Source organism: Conger conger, chromosome 19 (genome assembly GCF_963514075.1).
Source record: "Conger conger chromosome 19, fConCon1.1, whole genome shotgun sequence".
Classification (NCBI taxonomy): domain Eukaryota; kingdom Metazoa; phylum Chordata; class Actinopteri; order Anguilliformes; family Congridae; genus Conger; species Conger conger.
Window position 1 is genome coordinate 14,087,052 of NC_083778.1, and position 24,161 is coordinate 14,111,212.

At 47.9% G+C, this 24,161-nt stretch overlaps 1 protein-coding gene across 3 annotated transcripts; it reads left to right on the forward strand.

Annotated features, from left to right (window-relative positions):
• Nucleotides 1–1,993: 1,993 nt before the first annotated feature.
• Nucleotides 1,994–21,655, forward strand: LOC133119052 (peroxisomal succinyl-coenzyme A thioesterase-like). Of its 3 annotated transcripts, XM_061229448.1 has the most exons (12): nt 2,018–2,189; nt 2,423–2,522; nt 2,620–2,810; nt 13,419–13,548; nt 15,305–15,333; nt 16,351–16,355; nt 17,833–17,952; nt 18,874–18,956; nt 19,054–19,147; nt 19,537–19,617; nt 20,126–20,267; nt 21,264–21,655. In XM_061229448.1, the coding sequence occupies exons 1-12, from the start codon at nt 2,018–2,020 to the stop codon at nt 21,389–21,391; spliced, it is 1,275 nt and encodes a 424-aa protein (XP_061085432.1). In that variant the 3' UTR covers nt 21,392–21,655. The 3 variants fall into 3 exon arrangements, with proteins under 3 accessions (XP_061085430.1, XP_061085431.1, XP_061085432.1); XM_061229446.1 differs by lacking the exons at nt 15,305–15,333; nt 16,351–16,355 and having other exon boundaries at nt 1,994–2,189; nt 13,419–13,588; XM_061229447.1 differs by lacking the exons at nt 13,419–13,548; nt 15,305–15,333; nt 16,351–16,355 and adding an exon at nt 3,017–3,186 and having other exon boundaries at nt 2,009–2,189.
• The last annotated feature ends 2,506 nt before the right edge of the window (nt 21,656–24,161 follow it).

Consider the following 24,161-nt stretch of genomic DNA (forward strand, 5'->3'; position numbering starts at 1 on the left):
TGTGCCGTCGCCGAGCGCTGGTACATGGCACCGGGAGTCCGCAGGGTAGAGGTCACAGAGGGCGGGGTCAGAGGAACGCTCTTCCTGCCTCCAGGTGATTGCAACACTGATATGCCATTGTTTGATCTTGTTTAGAAAGTCTTTGGACAGGCAAATTAAACAAAGTCCAGCCATGAAGGCCAGTCCGACCTGGGTGCACCGTTCTGCCTCGCTGTTATATTCTGCCAGCCATGCAGTCTTCTGCAGCTATGCAGTATGTGAGTGCGTGTGTGCACCAGACAGGTAAATGTGTTATTCTCTTTGAGGTTCTGGACCTTTCCCTGGAATTTTGGACATGTGGGGAGGGGGTGGAGGCTTAGTGGAGTACCGTGCCGCCCGGTTTGCATCACATGGGTACGTTTCCATGGCACTGGAGTACATGTCACCAAAGGCCTTGTCAGACCCCTCTAGACAAGTTGGAAAACAGTACTTTGAGGTACATGATAACTTTTTATATATTTCGTTTTGCATTTAAGCTTTATTTAACCAGGCAGAATCCAGTTCAGATGTAAAGTCTCTTTTAGAAGGAGAGACCTGGCTGAGAGGACGGCTGTATATGCACAGAAAAATGATTTCATGTTTACATGCATACGTATATACAGTCCCCTCCAAACGTACTGGAACAGCGGGGCCAATTCCTTTGTTTTTGCAATACAGTGAATACACCTGCGGTTCAGATAAAAAAAATGAACATGTGACAAGAGCTCAGAATTTCAGCTTTTATTTCCTGGTATTTATACCTAGATGTGTTAAACTACTTATAACATAGCACCTTTGGTATCATGCCACCCAATTTTTTGGTGAGCAAAAGTATTTTAATAGAGACTATTTAAGTAAAAGAAGGTAAATAACACTTAATATTTGTAGGCATATCCCTTGCTTGCAATAGGTGCATCAACCCTGCGACCCATGGACATCACCAAACTGTTGAGTTTGGACGCATTTCTCAGAATGTTTCTCCATAATTTGGCAGTCAGCAGCCATGCAAGCCCAAGCAATGACACTTTCTCCGCCGTGTTTCACAGATGAGCTTGTATGTTTTGAATCATGAGCAGGTCCCTTCTTTCTCTTCACTTTGGCCTTTTCATCACTTTGGAAGTTAATCTTGGTCTCATCAGTCCATAAAACTTTGTTGCAGAATGTTTGTGGCTCATGTCTTTACTTGTTTGCAAACTGTTATCAGCTGTAATTGTAATCTATATTGCTGCTCTCTACGTTGTTAAATAAATCTAGATGAAAATACCCGGAAATAAAAGCTGAAATTTGGATCTGTCATCCGATATACTTTGGACCTGGAACTCAATTGTCTTCGGTGTATAGCTAAAACAAAGGAATTGACCTTGCCGTTCCAATAATTTTGGGAGGGGGATGTGTGTGTCATCTCCCCACTGGAGAATATGATGTTCTTAAATGTTTCTGGGCCAGGCTGCAAATGTTACCAACGTTAGCCACATTTCCTAGCAAGCAAAGAGCGGCATGCATTGTTAACATTGATTCTTTTGATCTATAAAAATCTATTAAAACCTGTCTGATTGTTTTCTTCATCTGGCAACGTCGCATTCAGCAGCAAGACAACAAATTTGAGTCCAAATTCAAACTCAAACTCAAATTGAAACTTTACAGTCCAAATCTGATAATCAAAAGTCTTGCAGCAAAGTGTTAAATAATAGGCTTTTATTCCATCAGGTATAATCCAATCACAAAAGCCGTGGGATCCGCGTTACAACGCAACGGTCCATTGGGTACACACTCTTATATATGCTTGCAGTCTCATCCCCTCTGAATGCGCCACAGCGGTTCACTTGCTGCTGATGGGTTTCTCGTCTCCACCCCTCTGTTTGTATTAGACTGGGAATGGAGTATTTTAAACGTAGGTTAGGGTACAATGTTCACGAGGTCACGTGTTATGTTATGTGTTATGTGTATCGACGGCTCGTTTGGTATTACAAGAAATATGTCTGAGAACAATATGAGCGCCATGCTGTCCGTCAGTCCGTCCAGGGGACTAGTGGATGAAAAGTTCCGAGTGGTTGTGCAGAATTTGTTCCACGGACAAGACGTCACTCTGCACTCCCTACTGCGCTCTGAGGATGACGACCTCTGGCAGGCTTTTGGACATTATGTCAGCGATGATGAAGGAACCGTGAAAGGTTTTTAACTGATTTCTCCGCTTTATCGCACCTTGCAATTTACGTGTTTGCGCAGTATTCTGAGCAGCTCTTTATTATTACGTCGACAGTTATTTCATTACTGTATGTGATGTTGTCAAATGCTGCTCTATAATTTATACTGGAATCAGTGGCATGCACTGATTTGTTACCAACCTCCAACTCTTAACTGTTAAGTCCTGCTTGTTTTGAGGTTCAGTGTGTTTTGTTCGTAGTTGCAGAACATGTGTGTGTGGGAGGATCGTACCAGGGCGTGGAGCCCATGGGTCTGCTCTGGAGCATGAAGCCAGTGCCTGGGAGTAGAACAGGACTCAGGTTAGCACCCTCACCTGTAATTTGGCCAGTAAACAGTTAATTACCCAAAGGAATCAGATGCATCAGGAACATTCAAGGTGTTTTGAACACTCCTCAGGTTGCGGAAGAAGGATCTCAGCACCCCGATGTTGGTGCACATCTCTGTGTACTGTGGCCACATCAGCCAGGGGTTCAGAGAGACGAAGGCGTTGGCTTGTGCCGTCGCCGAGCGCTGGTACATGGCGCCAGGCGTCCGCAGGGTAGAGGTCACAGAGGGCGGGGTCAGAGGAACGCTCTTCCTGCCTCCAGGTGATTGCAACACTGCCGTGCCAATGTTTGATCTTGTTTAGAAAGTCTTTGTACAGGCAAATTAAACAAAGTCCAGCCAGACCTGGGTGCACCGTTCTGCCTCGCTGTTATATTCTGCGAGGTCAGCAGCCATGCAGTCTTCTGCAGCTATGCAGTATGTGAGTGCGCGTGTGCAGCAGACAGGTAAATGTGTTGTTCTCTTTGAGGTTCTGGACCTTTCCCTGGAATTTTGGACATGTGGGGAGGGGGTGGAGGCTTAGTGGAGTACCGTGCCGCCCTGCTTGCATCACATGGGTACGTTTCCATGGCACTGGAGTACATGTCACCAAAGGCCTTGTCAGACCCCTCTAGACAAGTTGGAAAACAGTACTTTGAGGTACATGATAACTTATTATTTATTTCGTTTTTCATTTAAGCTTTATTTAACCAGGCCGCATCCAGTTGAGATGTAAAGTCTCTTTTAGGAGGAGAGACCTGGCTGAGAGGACGGCTATATATGCACAGAAAAATGATTTCATGTTTACATGCATACGTATATACAGTCCCCTCCAAAAGTATTCGAACAGCGGGGCCAATTCCTTTGCTTTTGCAATACAGTGAATACATCTGCGGTCCAGATAAAAAGATGAACATGTGACAAGAGCTCAGAATTTCAGCTTTTATTTCCTGGTATTTATACCTAGATGTGTTAAACTACTTATAACATAGCACCTTTGGTATCATGCCACCCAATTTTTTGGTGAGTATTTTAATAGAGACTATTTAAGTAAAAGAAAGTAAATAACACTTAATATTTGGAGGCATATCCCTTGCTTGCAATAAGTGCATCAACCCTGCGACCCATGGACATCACCAAACTGTTGAGTTTGGACGCATTTCTCAGAATGTTTCTCCATAATTTGGCAGTCAGCAGCCATGCAAGCCCAAGCAATGACACTTCCTCCACCGTGTTTCACAGATGAGCTTGTATGTTTTGAATCCTGAGCAGGTCCCTTCTTTCTCTTCACTTTGGCCTTTTCATCACTTTGGAAGTTAATATTGGTCTCATCAGTCCATAAAACTTTGTTGCAGAATGTTTGTGGCTCATGTCTTTACTTGTTTGCAAACTGTTATCAGCTGTAATTGTAATCTATATTGCTGCTCTCTACGTTGTTAAATAAATCTAGATGAAAATACCAGGAAATAAAAGCTGAAATTTGGATCTGTCATCCGATATACTTTGGACCTGGAGCTCAATTGTCTTCGGTGTATAGCTAAAACAAAGGAATTGACCTTGCCGTTCCAATAATTTTGGGAGGGGGATGTGTGTGTCATCTCCCCACTGGAGAATATGATGTGCTTAAATGTTTCTGGGCCAGGCTTCAAATGTTAGCAACGTTAGCCACATTTCCTAGCAAGCAAAGAGCGGCATGCATTGTTAACATTGATTCTTTTGATCTATAAAAATCTATTAATACCTGTCTGATTGTTTTCTTCATCTGGCAACGTAGCATTCAGGAGCAAGACAACAAATTTGAGTCCAAATTCAAACTCAAACTCAAATTCAAACCTTACAGTCCAAATCTGATAATCAAGAGTCTTGCAGCAAAGTTCCATCAGGTATAATCCAATCACAAAAGCCGTGGGATCCGCGTTACAACGCAACGGTCCATTGGGTACACACTCTTATATATGCTTGCAGTCTCATCCCCTCTGGATGCGCCACAGCGGTTCACTTGCTGCTGATGGGTTTCTAGTCTCCACCCCTCTGTTTGTATTAGACTGGGAATGGAGTATTTTAGACGTAGGTTAGGGTACAATGTTCACGAGGTCACGAGGGGACTAGTGGATGAAAAGTTCCGAGTGGTTGTGCAGAATTTGTTCTCTGGACAAGACGTCACTCTGCACTCCCTACTGCGCTCTGAGGATGACGACCTCTGGCAGGCTTTTGGACATTATGTCAGCGATGATGAAGGAACCGTGAAAGGTTTTTAACTGATTTCTCCGCTTTATCGCACCTTGCAATTTACGTGTTTGCGCAGTATTCTGAGCAGCTCTTTATTATTACGTCGACAGTTATTTCATTACTGTATGTGATGTTGTCAAATGCTGCTCTATAATTTATACTGGAATCAGTGGCATGCACTGATTTGTTACCAACCTCCAACTCTTAACTGTTAAGTCCTGCTTGTTTTGAGGTTCAGTGTGTGGGGGAAAACTCAGACAAGGTCATATTTGTTCGTATTTACTGTTTCATTCTGTTCCGTTTCTATTCTAATAGCAACCATACAGAATGGATGGTTAAAGCATTGACAATTGCTTACTTAGAACTTGCGGTTTATTAAGATATGAAGACACAGCTTACAACTTACAGGTTCACGTGTGCACAGCGTGTTCCAATTTTGTGTTTCACCTCAATTGTCCCCCGGAACAACATGTACTATCCGCACAGCAATCCTATTGCTCCATCTTTCTTCTTTTTTTTCTTTGAAGTACAGTATCTTACTCCAAACTACCACTTGGTACGAAAACATATTAAGACCACAAAGAAAATGACTTAACCAAAGTCTCCTTCTCAACATAAACAAGGGTATCAATTCCATATGCCCTGAGGAGAAAATGCATTCAAATATCCCTTCTGGACTTGAACTATCATCACAGATACTAAATCCCAACCAGATATTGTACCCAACAGAACAGATGCATATACAGTACATTTCTTTTTTCTTTTTCTTTTTTTTCCATTTTCACTCAAAATCACCATACATTAATGACATCAACACTTTTTTCATTTTTTTTTTTTCTTTTTTCATTGACCGAAGTGTCCTGAGTACTGTCACTGAATAAAGTCTCTCAGGTAGTGGGGTCTGATAACTTGACGACCTGACCTGTTTGTGACAGTGTTTCGGTCTCCTGCCAGACTCTGCTTTACTATTCCAAGTTTTACTTCACCATGCACAGTCCCTGTGTCCGTAGGTGTGGCGGATGTGCCAAAGTTGCGCCTAAGGTGACGGCGATTCCTTCGCAGAACGCCCCCTGACTCCAATTCCACCTCATAAGACCTGTGGCTTACCGGTCTGATCACCTTCGCAGCTCTCCAGACCTTGTGCGGCTCAAATGGCTGTACTCTGACACCGTCCCCTACCTTAAGAGTGTCCATGTCCTTTGCAGAGCGATTGTAATATTTTTCCTGTCTCCGCCTACTGTCAGACAGGCCTGGTTTGTTGTCTGTTGTCTGGTTCCAGCAGAGTATCTTTGGTAGGAAGGAGGGTCCTCATCCTCCTGCTCAGCAGTCTCTGTGCTGGGCTAGTATTAAGACCTTGGCTTGGCGTGTTGCGATGATCCAGTATGGCCAAGTATGGATCCCGTCCTGAAGCCTTGGCTTTAAGCATAAGCCGCTTAGCTGTTTTTACTGCCGATTCGGCCTTGCCATTGGTTTGGGGGTATCCCGGTGAGGATGTACGATGTTCAAATTCCCAAGTCTGGCTAAATCGCTGGAACTCCTGCGATGCATATTGGGGCCCATTGTCAGAAATAACAATGTCCGGAATCCCCTGCCGTGCAAAGTGGGCCTTCAATTTTCTAATTACTGTGCTACTTTTGGTATCAGGCAGATAATCTATCTCCCAAAAGTTAGAGTAATAGTCCACCGTTACCAGATAGTCCCTGTCTTGGAAGGAAAACAAATCTGTTCCTACCTTGGCCCAGGGCCTGAATGTCACGTCGTGAGGGTCTGTCACGTCTGTTGCTTAGGGTCTGCTGACCTGCATATGTCACATTTGGAAATAAAAGTCTTTATGTTCTCGTTCATCCCTAGCCAGTATACGCAGTCCCTCGCCCGTCTGAGGCATCCTTCCACCCCGAGATGTGAGGAGTGGATCTGACGCATGATGTCATCTCTGAGCGTATCCGGTTTCACTGCCCTTTCTCCCCTGAAAGTGATTCCATCCTGGAAGCTCAGTTCATCCTGGAATGAGTGGAAGTGCTGGATGTCGGTTTATTTATTGGCCACCCTGTCATGATCAATCTTGTTACTTTCTGTAACTTAGGGTCCTTTTCTGTGGCAGATTTGATAGGTAGGTAGTTAACCATGGTCACTGACTCTAGCTCTGTTTCAATGACCCCCTTACTACTCTCACTCAAATAAGCCCTACTCAATGTATCGGTCAGCAGCATATCCCTGCCTGGTATGTCGATGACACTAATATCATACCTCTGCAGCCTAAGCAGCATCCGCTGTAGTCTTTTTGGAGCGCTCAGCTGTGGTTTTTTGTGTATATTTTCTAGAGGCTTATGGTCACTGTGTACCGTCACATGCCTACCATAAGTGTACTGCTGGAATTTCTCCATCCCAAAAACTATTGCTAAGCATTCTTTTTCAATTTGGGCATAGCCCCTTTCCGTTGGCGTTAGCGCCCTGCTTCCAAATGCCACTGGTTTACCTCTCTGTGTTAGAGCTGCCCCTAGCCCTGTCTCCCGAAGCATCACACTGTAGCATCAACTCATCTTCCTGATTATAGTATACAGGCGCATTCGCTATTTTATCTTTTAGCCTTTGGAATGCTGCACTGTGTACATCAGTCCATTCCCACAAGCTCTCCTTGTGAGTGAGCTGTCTCAAAATTTCACAATCATCTGACAGATGATCATAAAACTTTGAGAGGTAATTGACCATACCCACCAGCCTTTGCACCCCTTTTACGTCAGTGGGCCTCGGCATTTCCCGGACTGCGCGCACTTTCTCCGGGTCAATCCGTAGTCCCTCGGCTGTGAGTAGGTGTCCAATGTAGGGTATTTCCTGTTGACGCAGTTTAAACTTATCGGCATTAAGTTTAATGTTTTTCTCCCTGCACCTTGTGAGAAACAGCTTAAGTTTCTCGTCATGGTCTGCGCTAGCCTCCTGCTGTGTCGCCCCTTCACCAGTGACCAAAATATCATCTGCTATGATGTATATTCCAGGTAAGCCCTCCAGCGACTACATGAGCTTCCTTTGGAAGACTTCCGGTGCTGGGCTTATTCCCATTGGCATTCTAAGCTAGCGGAAACGGCCAAATGGGGTGGCGAATGTAGTGAGGTAGCTAGACTCATGCCTCTTTAACATGCCAGAAGCCGTGTTTTACATCACAGAATGTAAATACCTTAGCCTTTGACATCTCCGGGAGAATGTCATCAATCGTAGGGAGAGGGAAATGGCTTCTTTTCAGTGCCCTATTTAGTGGTTTGGGCCCCTCCGAGGAATCGCCACCTTAACGTGGTGGAGGGGTTTGTGTGTCCCGGTGATCCTGGGAGCTAGGTTGTCGGGGGCACTGTTAGCCCCCAGTAGGATCTCCCAAGGCAAATTGGTCCCGGGGGAGGGGCCGGACTAAGAGCGATTCAAAGACTCCCATGATACGGCCACACAAAGACCCAGTTACCTCGCCCGGAAAAGGGAAACCGGGGCCCCCTCCTGGAGCCAGACCCGGGGGGGGGGGAGCTCGTCGGCGAGCGTCTGGTGGCCGGGCCTTATCCCATGGGGCCCGGCCGGGCACAGCCCGAACTGGTCACGCGGGGTCGCCGCCCTGTGGGCTCACCACCTGCAGGGGTCGGCATCGGAGTCGGGTGCTTTGTCCAACGGGCAGTAGGCAAAGGCGGGGATCCGGGCGTGCTGATCCTCGGCGTCGCAGACTGGTTCTGGGGACGTGGAACGTCACCTCTCTGGTGGGGAAGGAACCGGAGCTAGTGCGGGAGGCGGAGCTGTACCAACTAGAAATAGTTGGGCTCACCTCCACGCACAGTACTGGTTCCGGAACCAAACTCCTGGAGTGGGGCTGGACTCTGTTCTTTTCTGGAGTTGCTCAAGGTGAGAGGCGCCGGGCGGGTGTGGGGATACTCACAAGCCACCGGCTGAGCGCCACTGTGTTGGAGTTCCACCCGGGGAATGAGAGGGTCGCCTCTCTGCGACTACGTGTCGCTGGGGGGAAGGCTCTGACTGTCATTTGTGCGTATGCACCAAATGGCAGTTCAGAGTATCCGGCCTTCTTGGAGTCATTGGGTGGCATCCTGGAAAGGGTGCCACCCGGAGACTCCATAGTTCTGCTGGGCGACTTCAACGCTCACGTGGGCAATGACGGAGAAACCTGGAGGGGGGTGATTGGGAAGAACGGCCTGCCTGATCTGAACCCAAGCGGTGTTTTGTTATTGGACTTCTGTGCTGGTCATGGATTGTCGATAACAAACACCATGTTCGAGCATAGGGTAGCTCATAAGTGTACTTGGTACCAGAGCACCTTAGGCCAAAGATCGATGATCGACTTTGTGGTCGTATCATCAGACCTGCGGCCGTATGTCTTGGACACTCGGGTGAAGACAGGAGCAGAGCTGGTGGTGAGTTGGATCAAGTGGCCGACAGACCCGGTAAACCCAAACGTGTAGTGAGGGTGAACTGGGAACGTCTGGCGGAGGCCCCTGTTCGCGAGGTCTTCAACTCCCACCTCCGGAAGAACTTCTCATGCATCCCGGGGGAAGCTGGGGACATGGAGTCCGAGTGGGCCATGTTCAAAGCCTCCATTGCAGAGGCGGCAAGCAGGAGCTGTGGCCAGAAGGTCATCGGTGCCTGTCGGGGCGGCAACCCAAGAACCCGCTGGTGGACACCAGCGGTGAGGGAGGCCGTCAAGCTGAAGAAGGAGGCCTTTCGGGCTTGGCTGGCCCGGGGGTCCCCTGAAGCAGCAGACAGGTACCGGGTGGCCAGAAGGGCTGCAGCTTCGGCAGTCGCTGAAGCAAAAACCTGGGTATGGGAGGAGTTCGGGGAGGCTATGGAGAAGGACTTTCGGTTGGCCTCGAGGAAGTTCTGGCAAACCATCCGACGACGAAAGCAGGGCTTGTCTCAGGCTGTTTTCAGCAGGGAAGGAGAACTGCTGACCCGGACTGGGGATATTGTCGGGCGGTGGAAAGAGCACTTCGAGGAGCTCCTGAACCCGAACAACACGTCCTCTGTGGAAGAGGCAGAGCCTGAAGACTCGGGGGAATCTGCACCTATATCCCTGGCGGAAGTTGCTGAGGTAGTCAAAAAGCTCCTCAGTGGCAAGTCGCCGGGTGTAGATGAGATTCGCCCTGAGATGCTGAAGGCTCTGGACATTGTTGGGCTGTCTTGGCTGACACGCCTCTTCAGTGTCGCGTGGAGATCGGGGACAGTATCTGTAGAGTGGCAGACCGGGGTGGTGGTCCCCATTTTCAAGAAGGGGGACCGGAGGGTGTGCTCCAATTACCGGGGTATCACACTCCTCAGCCTCCCTGGTAAAGCTTACTCTAGGGTACTGGAAAGGAGGCTCCGACCGACGGTCGAACCTCGGATTCAGGAGGAGCAATGTGGCTTCCGTCCTGGCCGTGGAACAGTGGACCAGCTCTTTACCTTGGCAGGGTTGCTGGCGGGGTCATGGGAGTTTGCCCATCCAGTCCACATTTGCTTTGTGGACTTGGAGAAGGCCTTCGACCGTGTCCCCCGGGGAACCCTGTGGGGTGTACTGCGGGAGTATGGGGTACCGGGGCCGTTGTTACGAGCCATCAGGTCCCTGTATAACCAAAGTGAGAGCTGTGTCCGCATTCTCGGCACAAAGTCAAGCACGTTTCCGGTGGGTGTTGGACTCCGCCAAGGTTGCCCCTTGTCACCGGTCCTGTTTGTGGTATTCATGGACAGGATCTCAAGGCGCAGCCGAGGTGAGGAGAGTGTCCGGTTTGGTGACCTCAGAATCGCATCTCTGCTTTTTGCGGATGATGTGGTTCTGCTGGCTTCATCGGACCGTGACCATCAGCACGCACTGGAGCGGTTTGCAGCCGAGTGTGAAGCGGCCGGGATGAGAGTCAGCGAACTATGGTCACGAGCTTTGGGTAGTGACCGAAAGAACGAGATCGCGTATACAAGCGGCCGAAATGAGCTTCCTCCGTAGAGTGGCCGGGCTCAGCCTTAGAGATAGGGTGAGGAGCTCGGACATCCGGAGGGAGCTCGGAGTAGAGCCGCTGCTCCTTCGCGTCGAAAGGAGCCAATTGAGGTGGTTCGGGCATCTGATCAGGATGCCTCCCGGGCGCCTCCCTTTGGAGGTTTTCCGGGCTCGTCCAACTGGGCGGAGACCCCGAGGGAGACCCAGAGCCCGCTGGAGAGATTATATATCTCTCCTGGCCAGGGAACGCCTCGGGATCCCCCAGGAGGAGCTAGAATGCGTTGCTGGGGAGAGGGATGCCTGGAATACCCGGCTTTGCCTACTGCCCCCGCGACCCGACTCCGGATAAGCGGGTGATGATGGATGGATGGATGGATGGATGGATCTATGCAGATCCTCGGTTTTCCATTCGATTTTGTCTCCAAGACCATACTGCTTATCCAGTCGGTGCTGCGCTCCACTGTTCCTCTTTAAGAGGCGTCATCATAGCAACTGGCACTCTGCGCTTTGGCAGTTTCACTGGAGGCACACTGTTGTCAATTTCAATTTTATATTCCCCCTCCAAACAGCCATCACCAGAAAACACATCTGCAAAGTCAGCTTTGATTTTTCCTATTGACAACGAAGCTTCACCTGGTTTTTCACCTGTGACAGGCCCTAGTTCCTTTTTCACAATACTATCAATGGCCAGTATATTTTCATACTGCACTTTAATTAACTTCATGGCCTCACTGGCCTTCCTGCCCAGTAAAGGAATTCTGTCCTTCTGGTCCACTACTTGGAACTCCAGCCTGTACAGTTTATTGTTTCTGGGGTTCCTAACCATGACCTTGCATTTACCAAGTGGACATAGCTTGGTCTTATTGTACATCACAAGTACCTTCTCAGTGTGCTCCAACTGAGTGTTTGGGTTAAGGTGATGTATGGGGATAATATTACAGGTAGCCCCACAGTCTATCTGGAAATGAACCAGTGTTTTGTCCAACACCATTCCTGCAAAAAGCTACTGGCCCCTACTGTGGCTCCCTTTCACTTGGTTTACAGCCTCATTGCCCCCACTTGTTTCTGTCACTATCAAAACATCGTCATATGAATCACTGTCATATTCTGACACAACATGCACTGCCTTATTTTGCTTACTGCTCTCGGTTTTTGATTTGCATTTAACAGCGAAATGATTTTCTTTGCCGCACTTTTTAAATTTTTTACCAAAAGCCAGGCACTTGTTCTTGTTTCACTCACGCGTTTTACCACAAAACCTGCAGCTGATCTCATTGTCACTTTTTTTCATTGCAGACTGTCTCATTGCATGCACTTCCTCCACTGTCTGTCCTTGCAGTGTTTTACTGTTCTCCCTTGAGAGCTCCGTAGCTCTACATATTTTTAGGCACTTGTCGAGTGTGAGATTCTCTTCCCTGAGCAGTCTCTCCCTCAATGTAGAGCTGTTTGTGCCGCACACAATTCGGTCCCGTATCAAAGAGTCTTTAATGTCCCTGAAATTGCACGTGCTGGCTAACATTTTTTAGGCCATGACATACTTATCGACGTTTTCGTCTAATCCTTGATTGCGCACAAAAAATCTGTATCTTTCCACAGTCTCGTTGACTTTCGGATTACAGTGTGCGTCGAACAGAGTTATCATATTACTCACGGTTCCCTTTGCCGGTAGGCCGTCACTGGACAGCGTGCTCATTAGCTCCCGTCCACTCTCACCTATGAGGTAGTTAAAAAGCTTGAGCTTCGTGCTTTCATCTGCATCGGGCATCGTGAGGTCCAAGTACAGTGTGAACTCCTCCTTCCAACTTTTCCACGTCTTCTCTAAGTTGGCGGAATCCAACACGAGTATTGCCGGAGGTTTCAATCCTTCCATCCTGACTATTCTCCCCGTTTTCCCGCTGCTACGCACGTTAGTCACTTGGCTCTTCACAACTGATAGCCAGCTAGCAGCACGAGGCTAACTTACTATTATCGGCTACTACACGCTTGCACCACTGCCACCAGGTTTCATTCTGTTCCGTTTCTATTCTAATAGCAACCATACAGAATGGACCGTTAAAGCATTGACAATTGCTTACTTAGAACTTGCGGTTTATTCAGATATCAAGACACAGCTTACAACTTACAGGTTCACGTGTGCACAGCGTGTTCCAATTTAGTGTTACACCTCAATTGTCCCCCGGAACAACATGTACTATCGGCACAGCAATCCTATTGCTACAGTTACAGAGCATGTGTGTGTGGGAGGAACGTACCATGGCGTGGAGCCCATGGGTCTGCTCTGGAGCATGAAGCCGGTGCCTGGGAGTAGAACAGGACTCAGGTTAGCACCCTCACCTGTAATTTGGCCAGTAAACAGTTAATTACCCAAAGGGATGAGATGCATCAGGAACATTCAAGGTGTTTTGAACACTCCTCAGGTTGCGGAAGAAGGATCTCAGCACCCCGATGTTGGTGCACATCTCTGTGTACTGTGGCCACATCAGCCAGGGGTTCAGAGAGACGAAGGCGTTGGCTTGTGCCGTCGCCGAGCGCTGGTACATGGCACTGGGCGTCCGCAGGGTAGAGGTCACAGAGGGCGGGGTCAGAGGAACGCTCTTCCTGCCTCCAGGTGATTGCAACACTGCCATGCCAATGTTTGATCATGCAGTCTTCTGCAGCTATGCAGTATGTGAGTGCGTGTGTGCACCAGACAGGTAAATGTGTTATTCTCTTTGAGGTCCTGGACCTTTCCCTGGAATTTTGGACATGTGGGGAGGGGGTGGAGGCTTAGTGGAGTACCGTGCAGCCCTGCTTGCATCACATGGGTACGTTTCCATGGCACTGGAGTACATGTCACCAAAGGCCTTGTCAGACCCCTCTAGACATGTTGGAAAACAGTATTTTGAGGTACATGATAACTTATTATTTATTTCGTTTTTTAATTTAAGCTTTCATGTTTACATGGATTCCCCTCCGAGGAATTGCCACCTTAACGTGGTGGAGGGGTTTGTGTGTCCCGGTGATCCTGGGAGCTAGGTTGTTGGGGGCACTGTTAGCCCCCAGTAGGGTCTCCCAAGGCAAATTGGTCCCGGGGGAGGGGCCGGACTAAGAGCGATTCAAAGACTCCCATGACACGGCCACACAAAGACCCAGTTACCTCGCCCGGAAAAGGGAAACCGGGGCCCCCTGCTGGAGCCAGACCCGGGAGGGGAGCTCGTCGGCGAGGGTCTGGTGGCCGGGCCTTATCCCATGGGGCCCGGCCGGGCACAGCCCGAACTGGTCACGTGGGGTTGCCGCCCTGTGGGCTTACCACCTGCAGGGGTCGGCATCGGAGTCGGGTGCTTTGCCCAACGGGCAGTGGGCAAAGGCGGGGATCCGGGCGTGCTGATCCTCGGCGTCGCAGACTGGTTCTGGGGACGTGGAACGTCACCTCTCTGGTGGGGAAGGAACCGGAGCTAGTGCGGGAGGCGGAGCTGTACCAACTAGAAATAGTTGGGCTCACCTCCACGCACAGTACTGGTTCCGGAACCAAACTCCTGGAGTGGGGCTGGACTCTGTTCTTTTCTGGAGTTGCTCAAGGTGAGAGGCGCCGGGCGGGTGTGGGGATACTCACAAGCCACCGGCTGAGCGCCACTGTGTTGGAGTTCCACCCGGGGAATGAGAGGGTCGCCTCTTTGCGACTACGTGTCGCTGGGGGGAAGGCTCTGACTGTCATTTGTGCGTATGCACCAAATGGCAGTTCAGAGTATCCGGCCTTCTTGGAGTCATTGGGTGGCATCCTGGAAAGGGTGCCACCCGGAGACTCCATAGTTCTGCTGGGCGACTTCAACGCTCACGTGGGCAATGACGGAGAAACCTGGAGGGGGGTGATTGGGAAGAACGGCCTGCCTGATCTGAACCCAAGCGGTGTTTTGTTATTGGACTTCTGTGCTGGTCATGGATTGTCGATAACAAACACCATGTTCGAGCATAGGGTAGCTCAGAAGTGTACTTGGTACCAGAGCACCTTAGGCCAAAGATCGATGATCGACTTTGTGGTCGTATCATCAGACCTGCGGCCGTATGTCTTGGACACTCGGGTGAAGACAGGAGCAGAGCTGGTGGTGAGTTGGATCAAGTGGCCGACAGACCCGGTAAACCCAAACGTGTAGTGAGGGTGAACTGGGAACGTCTGGCGGAGGCCCCTGTTCGCGAGGTCTTCAACTCCCACCTCCGGAAGAACTTCTCATGCATCCCGGGGGAAGCTGGGGACATGGAGTCCGAGTGGGCCATGTTCAAAGCCTCCATTGCAGAGGCGGCAAGCAGGAGCTGTGGCCAGAAGGTCATCGGTGCCTGTCGGGGCGGCAACCCAAGAACCCGCTGGTGGACACCAGCTCTTCAAGCTGAAGAAGGAGGCCTTTCGGGCTTGGCTGGCCCGGGGGTCCCCTGAAGCAGCAGACAGGTACCGGGTGGCCAGAAGGGCTGCAGCTTCGGCAGTCGCTGAAGCAAAAACCCGGGTATGGGAGGAGTTCGGGGAGGCTATGGAGAAGGACTTTCGGTTGGCCTCGAGGAAGTTCTGGCAAACCATCCGACGACTCAGAAAGGGAAAGCAGGGCTTGTCTCAGGCTGTTTTCAGCAGGGGAGGAGAACTGCTGACCCGGACTGGGGATATTGTCGGGCGGTGGAAAGAGCACTTCGAGGAGCTCCTGAACCCGAACAACACGTCCTCTGTGGAAGAGGCAGAGCCTGAAGACTCGGGGGAATCTGCACCTATATCCCTGGCGGAAGTTGCTGAGGTAGTCAAAAAGCTCCTCAGTGGCAAGTCGCCGGGTGTAGATGAGATTCGCCCTGAGATGCTGAAGGCTCTGGACATTGTTGGGCTGTCTTGGCTGACACGCCTCTTCAGTGTCGCGTGGAGATCGGGGACAGTACCTGTAGAGTGGCAGACCGGGGTGGTGGTCCACATTTTCAAGAAGGGGGACCGGAGGGTGTGCTCCAATTACCGGGGTATCACACTCCTCAGCCTCCCTGGGAAAGCTTACTCTAGGGTACTAGAAAGGAGGCTCCGACCGACGGTCGAACCTCGGATTCAGGAGGAGCAATGTGGCTTCCGTCCTGGCCGTGGAACAGTGGACCAGCTCTTTACCTTGGCAGGGTTGCTGGCGGGGTCATGGGAGTTTGCCCATCCAGTCCACATGTGCTTTGTGGACTTGGAGAAGGCTTTCGACCGTGTCCCCCGGGGAACACTGTGGGGTGTACTGCGGGAGTATGGGGTACCGGGGCCGTTGTTACGAGCCATCAGGATCCTGTATAACCAAAGTGAGAGCTGTGTCCGCATTCTCGGCACAAAGTCAAGCACGTTTCCGGTGGGTGTTGGACTCCGCCAAGGTTGCCCCTTTTCACCGGTCCTGTTTGTGGTATTCATGGACAGGATCTAAAGGCGCAGCCGAGGTGAGGAGAGTGTCCGGTTTGGTGACCTCAGAATCGCATCTCTGCTTTTTGCGGATGATGTGGTTCTGCTGGCTTCATCGGACCGTGACCTTCAGCACGCACTGGAGCGGTTTGCAGCCGAGTGTGAAGTGGCCGGGATGAGAGTCAGCACCTCCAAGTCCGAGGCCATGGTTCTCTGCCGGAAAATGGTGGATTGCTCTCTCCGGGTTGGGAACGAGTCTTTGCCCCAAGTGAAGGAGTTCAAGTATCTCGGGGTCTTGTTCACGAGTGAGGGTAGAAGGGAGCGTGAGATCGACAGGCGGATTGGTGCAGCGTCAGCAGTAATGCGGGCGTTGCACCGGACCGTTGTGGTGAAGAAGGAGCTGAGCCGGAAGGCGAAGCTCTCGATTTACTGGTCGATCTACGTCCCAACCCTCACCTATGGTCACGAGCTTTGGGTAGTGACCGAAAGAACGAGATCGCATATACAAGCGGCCGAAATGAGCTTCCTCCGTAGGGTGGCCGGGCTCAGCCTTAGATATAGGGTGAGGAGCTCGGACATCCGGAGGGAGCTCGGAGTAAAGCCGCTGCTCCTTCGCGTCGAAAGGAGCCAATTGAGGTGGTTCGGGCATCTGATCAGGATGCCTCCCGGGCGCCTCCCTTTGGAGGTTTTCCGGGCTCGTCCAACTGGGCGGAGACGCCGAGGGAGACCCAGAGCCCGCTGGAGAGATTATATATCTCTCCTGGCCAGGGAACGCCTCGGGATCCCCCAGGAGGAGCTAGAATGCGTTGCTGGGGAGAGGGACGCCTGGAATACCCGGCTTTGCCTACTGCCCCCGCGACCCGACTCCGGATAAGCGGGTGATGATGGATGGATGGATGGATGTTCACATGCATACGTATATACAGTCCCCTCCAAAAGTATTGGAACAGTGAGATCAATTCCTTTGTTTTCGCAATACAGTGAATACATCTGCGGTTCAGATAAAAAGATGAACATGTGGCAAGAGCTCAGAATTTCAGCTTTTATTTCCTGGTATTTACACCTAGATGTGTTAAACTACTTATAACATAGCATCTTTGGTATCAGGCCACCCAATTTTTTGGTGCGCAAAAGTATTTTAATGGAGAGTATTTAAGTAAAAGAAAGTAAATAACACTTAATATTTGGAGGCATATCCCTTGTTTGCAATAAGTGCATCAACCCTGCGACCCATGGACATCACCAAACTGTTGAGTTTGGACGAATTTCTCAGAATGTTTCTCCATAATTTGGCAGTCAGCAGCCATGCAAGCCCAAGTAATGACACTTCCCCCACCGTGTTTCACAGATGAGCTTGTATGTTTTGAATCATGAGCAGATCCCTTCTTTCTCTTCACTTTGGCCTTTTCATCACTTTGGAAGTTAATCTTAATGATGAGTTAGTCTCATCAGTCCATAAAACTTTGTTGCAGAATGTTTGTGGCTCATGTCTTTACTTGTTTGCAAACTGTTATCAGCTGTAATTGTAATCTATATTGCTGCTCTCTACGTTGTTTAATAAATCTAGATGAAAATACCAGGAAATAAAAGCTGAAATTTGGATCTGTCATCCGATATACTTTGGACCTGGAACTCAATTGTCTTCGGTGTATAGCAAAAACAAAGGAATTGACCTTGCCGTTCCAATAATTTTGGGAGGGGGATGTGTGTGTCATCTCCCCACTGGAGAATATGATGTGCTCAAATGTTTCTGGGCCAGGCTGCATTCACCATTCTGAAGGAGCATCCCCAGGTGTGCAGTGACCGGGTCGCCATGTTTGGACTGTCCTTTGGCACCTCCGTTGTCCTGTCGATGGCGGTGTACTCGTCCGTGATCCAGGTGAGAGAACATTGTCAGTGTAGAGAAATGGCACTCTGAAATGCGTTCTGCAAAACCTATGTTGAGGAAATATTTTTGTCGCTTTTCCTCCTCGTTCCTTTTACGTGGGTGAAGTTGTATTGGCAGCAATGATGTTGAAGAAGCACTCAGTCAATAGTTGTTCATTACAAATCTTTAGTTTAAAATAAAACAGATTAATCTGGGGAATCTGTGTGCTCCGTGCAAGAAGCTTCAAGAGACCAAAGAATTCCAAAGTAACAGTAGGAAGTATCCTTGTCTTTATACAATAAAGCTAAACAATCAACATCACATTGTCTCTCTTAACCCGCCTTAATATTTTCTGTCACTCTATGAAAGCTGAGCTGTCTTAACCTTTTGCCTGTCCGTAAGTCTTCATGTTTGTCTCTATGTGCTGCATCTTACATGTTTGTGTGGTTTTCTGTTTTATGACAAGACTTACTCATAATCCTAATTGAAGCAGTTCCTTTCATCATCGTCACGTTCACTTGGATTTTTTATCGAGTTATCGATAATTACACAAGAATCGGGAAAATAAAATTGTGTCGTATCACTAAGACTGGTGCTATTATATTCCCTAACCAAGGGCCTACGCTACCAAACCTATTTTCAATCTGATAATGAGTCTGCCATGTGGTACCTTATCAAATACCTTTTGGAAATCTAAATGTATGTCATAAACCCTGCTACCATCAAAGCCCTTGGTAGCTTCCTCAAAGAATGTGAAAGCTATGTTTGCTATCCCTTAAGATGTTATTACATTGAAGCCAAATGCATTTTAATGACATTTAATTTGGGTTTCGTGAAGGTTTTTTATTTTTTTATTTTTAAAGTGTTTTTCATGCGGCACCTTGCCTACGCCTCATATCAGATGCTACACCCCACCTGCTCTTTCTCTCCCAGCCCAGGTGCCTGGTATGTGTGAGCGGAAGCCACATGCAGCCACTGCGGGGATCTCTGGCTGACGTCTTTAAGGATACTGATAAGTGAGTGTCACCCTGCAGCTCTGTGTGGCGAAAGTGATCTGCAGTGTATCTTTCATTCATTCATTCATTCATTCATTTCATTTTATTTTGTTTTCAGAGATTCCCACAAGATCCGTTATGATGAGGAGCATCGAGTGATCTGGCGAGATCGTCTCTTGCCGATACCCTCCGACCCCAGCAAGAAGGTTGCTGTGAGTAAATATAAACTCTCTCTGCCTCATTGTTTATACACAGCGATGTGCACACCCCATTCTGTCCGTTCTGATTGGCTGGTGAGTGTTGTGCTGTAGATCACTCTTCCCATTCTGATTGGCTGGTGAGTGTTGTGCTGTAGATCACTCTTCCCATTCTGATTGGCTGGTGAGTGTTGTGCTGTAGATCACTCTTCCCATTCTGATTGGCTGGTGAGTGTTGTGCTGTTGATCTCTCTGCCCATTCTAATTGGCTTGTGAGTGTTGTGCTGTAGATCCCTCTGCCCTTTCTGATTGGCTTGTGAGTGTTGTGCTGTAGATCCCTCTGCCCATTCTGATTGGCTTGTGAGTGTGGTGCTTTAGTCACTGTTGGTTGTTGTGATCTTCAGGTGGGGCAGTTACAGTGTCCTCTGCTGTTGATCGTGGGTGAAGATGATCAGAGCCGCCCAGTCGCTGAGTCGGCTGAAGACGTGAGTCTGTCTGTCCCGCTCTCTATACCGCTGTCTGTACCGATGTCTGTGCTTCTGTCTTTACATACCAGTCTGTACATTTAGTGGTGGAGCTAGCCTTTCATATGTATGAGTGTAAGGCAAGATGAGATACACCGATCAGCCACAACATTAAAACCACCTGTTTAAACCAGTTTTTTCATGATTAAAAATGCTTTAAACTGTATAAACTTGTCTATAAACACTTAATATGTCATGAGTTGTTATGCTTACTTGTATAACTTTTTAACGCATACAATAGACAATGCTACTTGAAAAAATGTATTCAACAATTTGTTTCATGAATCATTCAAATATAGTATCGATGTTCGGGTACTCCATTGCTGCTAATGCTGTGTACCATGTGATTGAGAAATCTGCACTGAGACCCCAAAAAAACGTTTTAGCACACACGTATAAGCACACACAGACACACACAGGTCAGTTTTACTCTGCCAGTGGCTGTGTGTGAACAAAGCTTTTCCTCCAGATGAAGAAGATGATGGAGGAGGCTGGAAACAGTCATCTGTTGACCATCCTCTCCTACCCTGGGGCGGGACACCTGATTGAGCCCCCCTACACCCCGCACATTGCCTTTAGCAACTTCATGGTTACTGCGTCAGGAGGAAAAGGTACAGAACAGTGTGTGATATGTAAGATGTGGGGTAAGGAACCTGTTGCTTTGCATCTTTCCATTTTTTACTGATTGGCCTATTTGCTAGAGTGCACTAGACTTTATATTCATGTCTGCAGAATATGTGGGGTAAGGAGGAACCTGATGATGATCTTCTGTCATGTAGACCAAATGACTTCAGTGTGGTAATAACTATTGTACTCGCGGTATTGCGTTTTTTTCAGCTTCAGGTGCCAAAAAGGATAATTCTCTGTCTGTTTGTTCGTTTGTTCATCACGATGTAGTATTATGTGTCTGCCACAAGGGGGTGCCTCAGTTCCATTTGACCTCTGGTATTACACATTTATATTTACATTTACATTTTAGTCATTTTGCAGACGCTTTTAATCCAAAGCGACACTATTTTATACACTCAGTGAGCACTTCATTAGGTATTTATTTGACTTATTTTACTAGACTTTACTTTTATTTGACTTCTGCTGCTGTAACCTATCCACTTAAGAGTTATAATGCGTTGTGTGTTCAGAGATGCTCTTCTGCATACCACTGCTGTAATGTGTGGTTATTTGCGTTACTGTCACTAAATCAGTTGGTGCAACCAGTTTACATTAAGTTATGGCGTAACTCTGAATTTACGTTCAAACTAGCCTAAATTTGAACTTACGTTATACTGGGGCAAGAGGCTGCAGGTTGCCACTTTATTTAATTGCCAAGAAGGCTGTGGCTAACAACAGGCAAATCATTCACACCACTTCTGCAACATGATGTTAAAACTGAAACTGAGTAATACTCTCAGGTGATTGAGTTGGATCATCTGCCCAATGTGTAACCACACTGGAGAACTGGAGTTTGCTGGCATTAATTATTAAAATACTGAAATTGCAATTATCTATGATTGGCTCCGCCCACATACCTATGACACGTTGGGAGTTTTAATATCACTGCAAATCCACTTATTTCAAATAATGACCTTCTTCTCTTGTTTGCTTCGCAGTGGTGGCTCTCTGGGGAGGGGAGGTCAGTGCGCACTCTCGTGCCCAGGAGGACTCCTGGCACAGAATCTTGGCCTTCCTGGAGCAGCACCTGTACGGCCCAGACCTGAAAACCCCCGGGGCCCTGTGACCCCGTGCAGGAGGACCATCTCCGTCCACCATCCCCCTCCTGGCTACTCTGCTCTCAGGCCACCCAGGGGCATCCATTCCTGGTGCAGCGGTTTTCATAAACCTTTTAATTCACTTTTTAGTTTCCCCTAAATGTCAACAGATTATAATGGGGTTAATTAAGATAGCCATGTACATGAAAGGGGCACATGGCCCCATATTCCAGCTTCATCTTACTGTTTCTTTACAGTCTACCACAACCAATTAAAGCATGTGCTGCTTCCTTTGTCCGCCTAAAAATGTAGACATTTCAGCCGACAAGAACTCAACATCCAACTTGAGAAAATGTGGCGTTTTTTGTTGTGGCATGTGATAATTAGACGTTAGCCACGTTTGCTACCAAGCATGGGGAATGTCATCCGTCCATCCATCCATTATCCAAACCCGCTGTCGTGTCAAGGAAACGACAGAGTCCAAATCTTCAATTTGTCGAAAAACATCTTCGCGAGGGAAAAGATGACACCAGGCAGTAAGATCTTCAGGAAAATCAGACTTTATTAGCAGCAGCACATGAAGCCGGATCAGCTCTCTAGAACTGAACCCCGACTGTCATTTTTACACCCATTTCATACACAGTTACTCCACCTACAACTCCTCCTCAAACCTCATTCTGGCAAATCACCCACACTTTTCTTATCGTAACTCCTCCCAACGCTCCTCCCACAACGTCATTGTGGCAAATTGCCAACGGTCCTTATGCTCTGCCAACTCTGTACAAAGTTCAGGGCACTCTGCCAACTACGTGTCCTCACTTCACCCCGCACCTGCTCTTGGCAAACTACCAGACCTCATAAAGTTCTGGATGCCCTCCCTCTAACACGTCATCCATACACGTCACTCTGTATCTTTCGCTTTTATAAGACGAACTAAGCAGCAGTAATCATTGAAAATATACAGACAAACTAAACGTTTCATTAATATTCACTTCTAATACACTATTCTAATATACAGACATACTAAACATTTGATTAATTAGTCTCCTCTAAGGGAGTAAATGTACGTGGCATTCTTTGCTCTCATTTCAACAGTTTTCACTGTGGTTTCTTGCGTTTTCACAAGCTCAGCTATAATTAATGTTCTCGGTCAAATAGATACACTTCTGGCATAAAACATCAAGAGTCCCGGAGAAATCAGCTGTACAGTCATATCTTGCTCTGCCCGTGTCCTTAACAGTTTGCTGTGTAATTCTAGCACAATTTAGCAGTTAATATCATTTTGAAACTATACAGGGTAGATATCATACTTTAATACAGATATATTGATAAACTTTTAGCACACATCGTCGAGAGTTTTGGAGGAACCAGCCTGCTCACTAAGGTGGAGTCTGATTTTGACTTGTGATTGGTTATCATGCTTTTAGGAGGGAGATCTTTTGTTCTGTGAATTTTCCCCTACACCGCTTATCCTGAACAGGGTCACAGGGGGCTGGAGCCTATCCCAGCATACATTGGGTGAAAGGCAGGAATACACCCTGGACAGGTCGCCAGTCCACCGCAGGGCACACACACCATTCACTCACACACACACACTCATACTCATACTCATACCTATACCTATGGGCAATTTAGACTCTCCAATCAGCCTAACCTGCATGTCTTTGGACTGTGGGAGGAAACCGGAGTACCCGGAGGAAACCCACGCAGACATGGGGAGAACATGCAAACTCCGCACAGAGAGGCCCCGGCCGACGGGGATTCGAACCCAGGAGCTCCTTGCTGTGAGGCGGCAGTGCTACCCACATCCGTGCCGGCTGGGGAATGTCATGCATAACGTTAATGTTAAACTTCAGTTTTCGTCATGATCCATTACAAATGCTACCAACGTTAGACACGTTTGCTACCAAGCATGGGGAATGTCATGCATAACGTTAATGCTAAACTTCAGTTTTCGCCATGATCCATTACAAATGTTACCAACGTTAGCCACGTTTCCTAGCAAGCAAAGAGCGGCATGCAATGTTAACATTGATTCTTTTAATCTATAAAAACCCGTCTTATTGTTTTCTTCATCTGGCAACGTAGCATTCGGGAGCATGATTTGAAGAGCTCTAAGCTACTGTTGTGGTTCCCCAAGACAACAAATTTGAGTCCAAATTCAAATCTTACAGTCCAAATCTGATAATCAAGAGTCTTGCAGCAAAGTGTTGAATAATAGGCTTTTATTCCATCAGGTATAATCCAATCACAAAAGCCGTGGGATCCGCGTTGGGTACACACTCGTATATATGCTTGCAGTCTCATCCCCTCTGGATGCGCCACAGCGGTTCAGAGTACAAAACAGTGCAAATATGATACTTCAGTGCTGTTTGTGCAATATATATACTTTCAGTCACATTATTGGTCAATACTGATACATAGGATAAATAAGGAAAATATTCCATACTACACATTGGGGTTATTGCTGTTTTGGTTATATTTATTCATATAACCTTTTATTTATTCATATGCATTTATATAGCCCCTTTATCCAATGCGCTGTACAATTTATGCTTCTCATTCACCCATTCATACACCAGCAGTGATTGGCTGCCATGCAAGGCACCAAACCAGCTCGTCAGGAGCATTCAGGGTTAGGTGTCTTGCTCAGGGACCGCCTGAGCCAATGTCGCCCTTATAACAATGAAAATAATTGATGTGGTGTGCTAGATAGTACAGCAACATTGTAAGGAATTAGTCAAACAAAACCGTGTCATGCAGCTTCAGCTAAGTCATATCGTGGCAATGACTCAAATT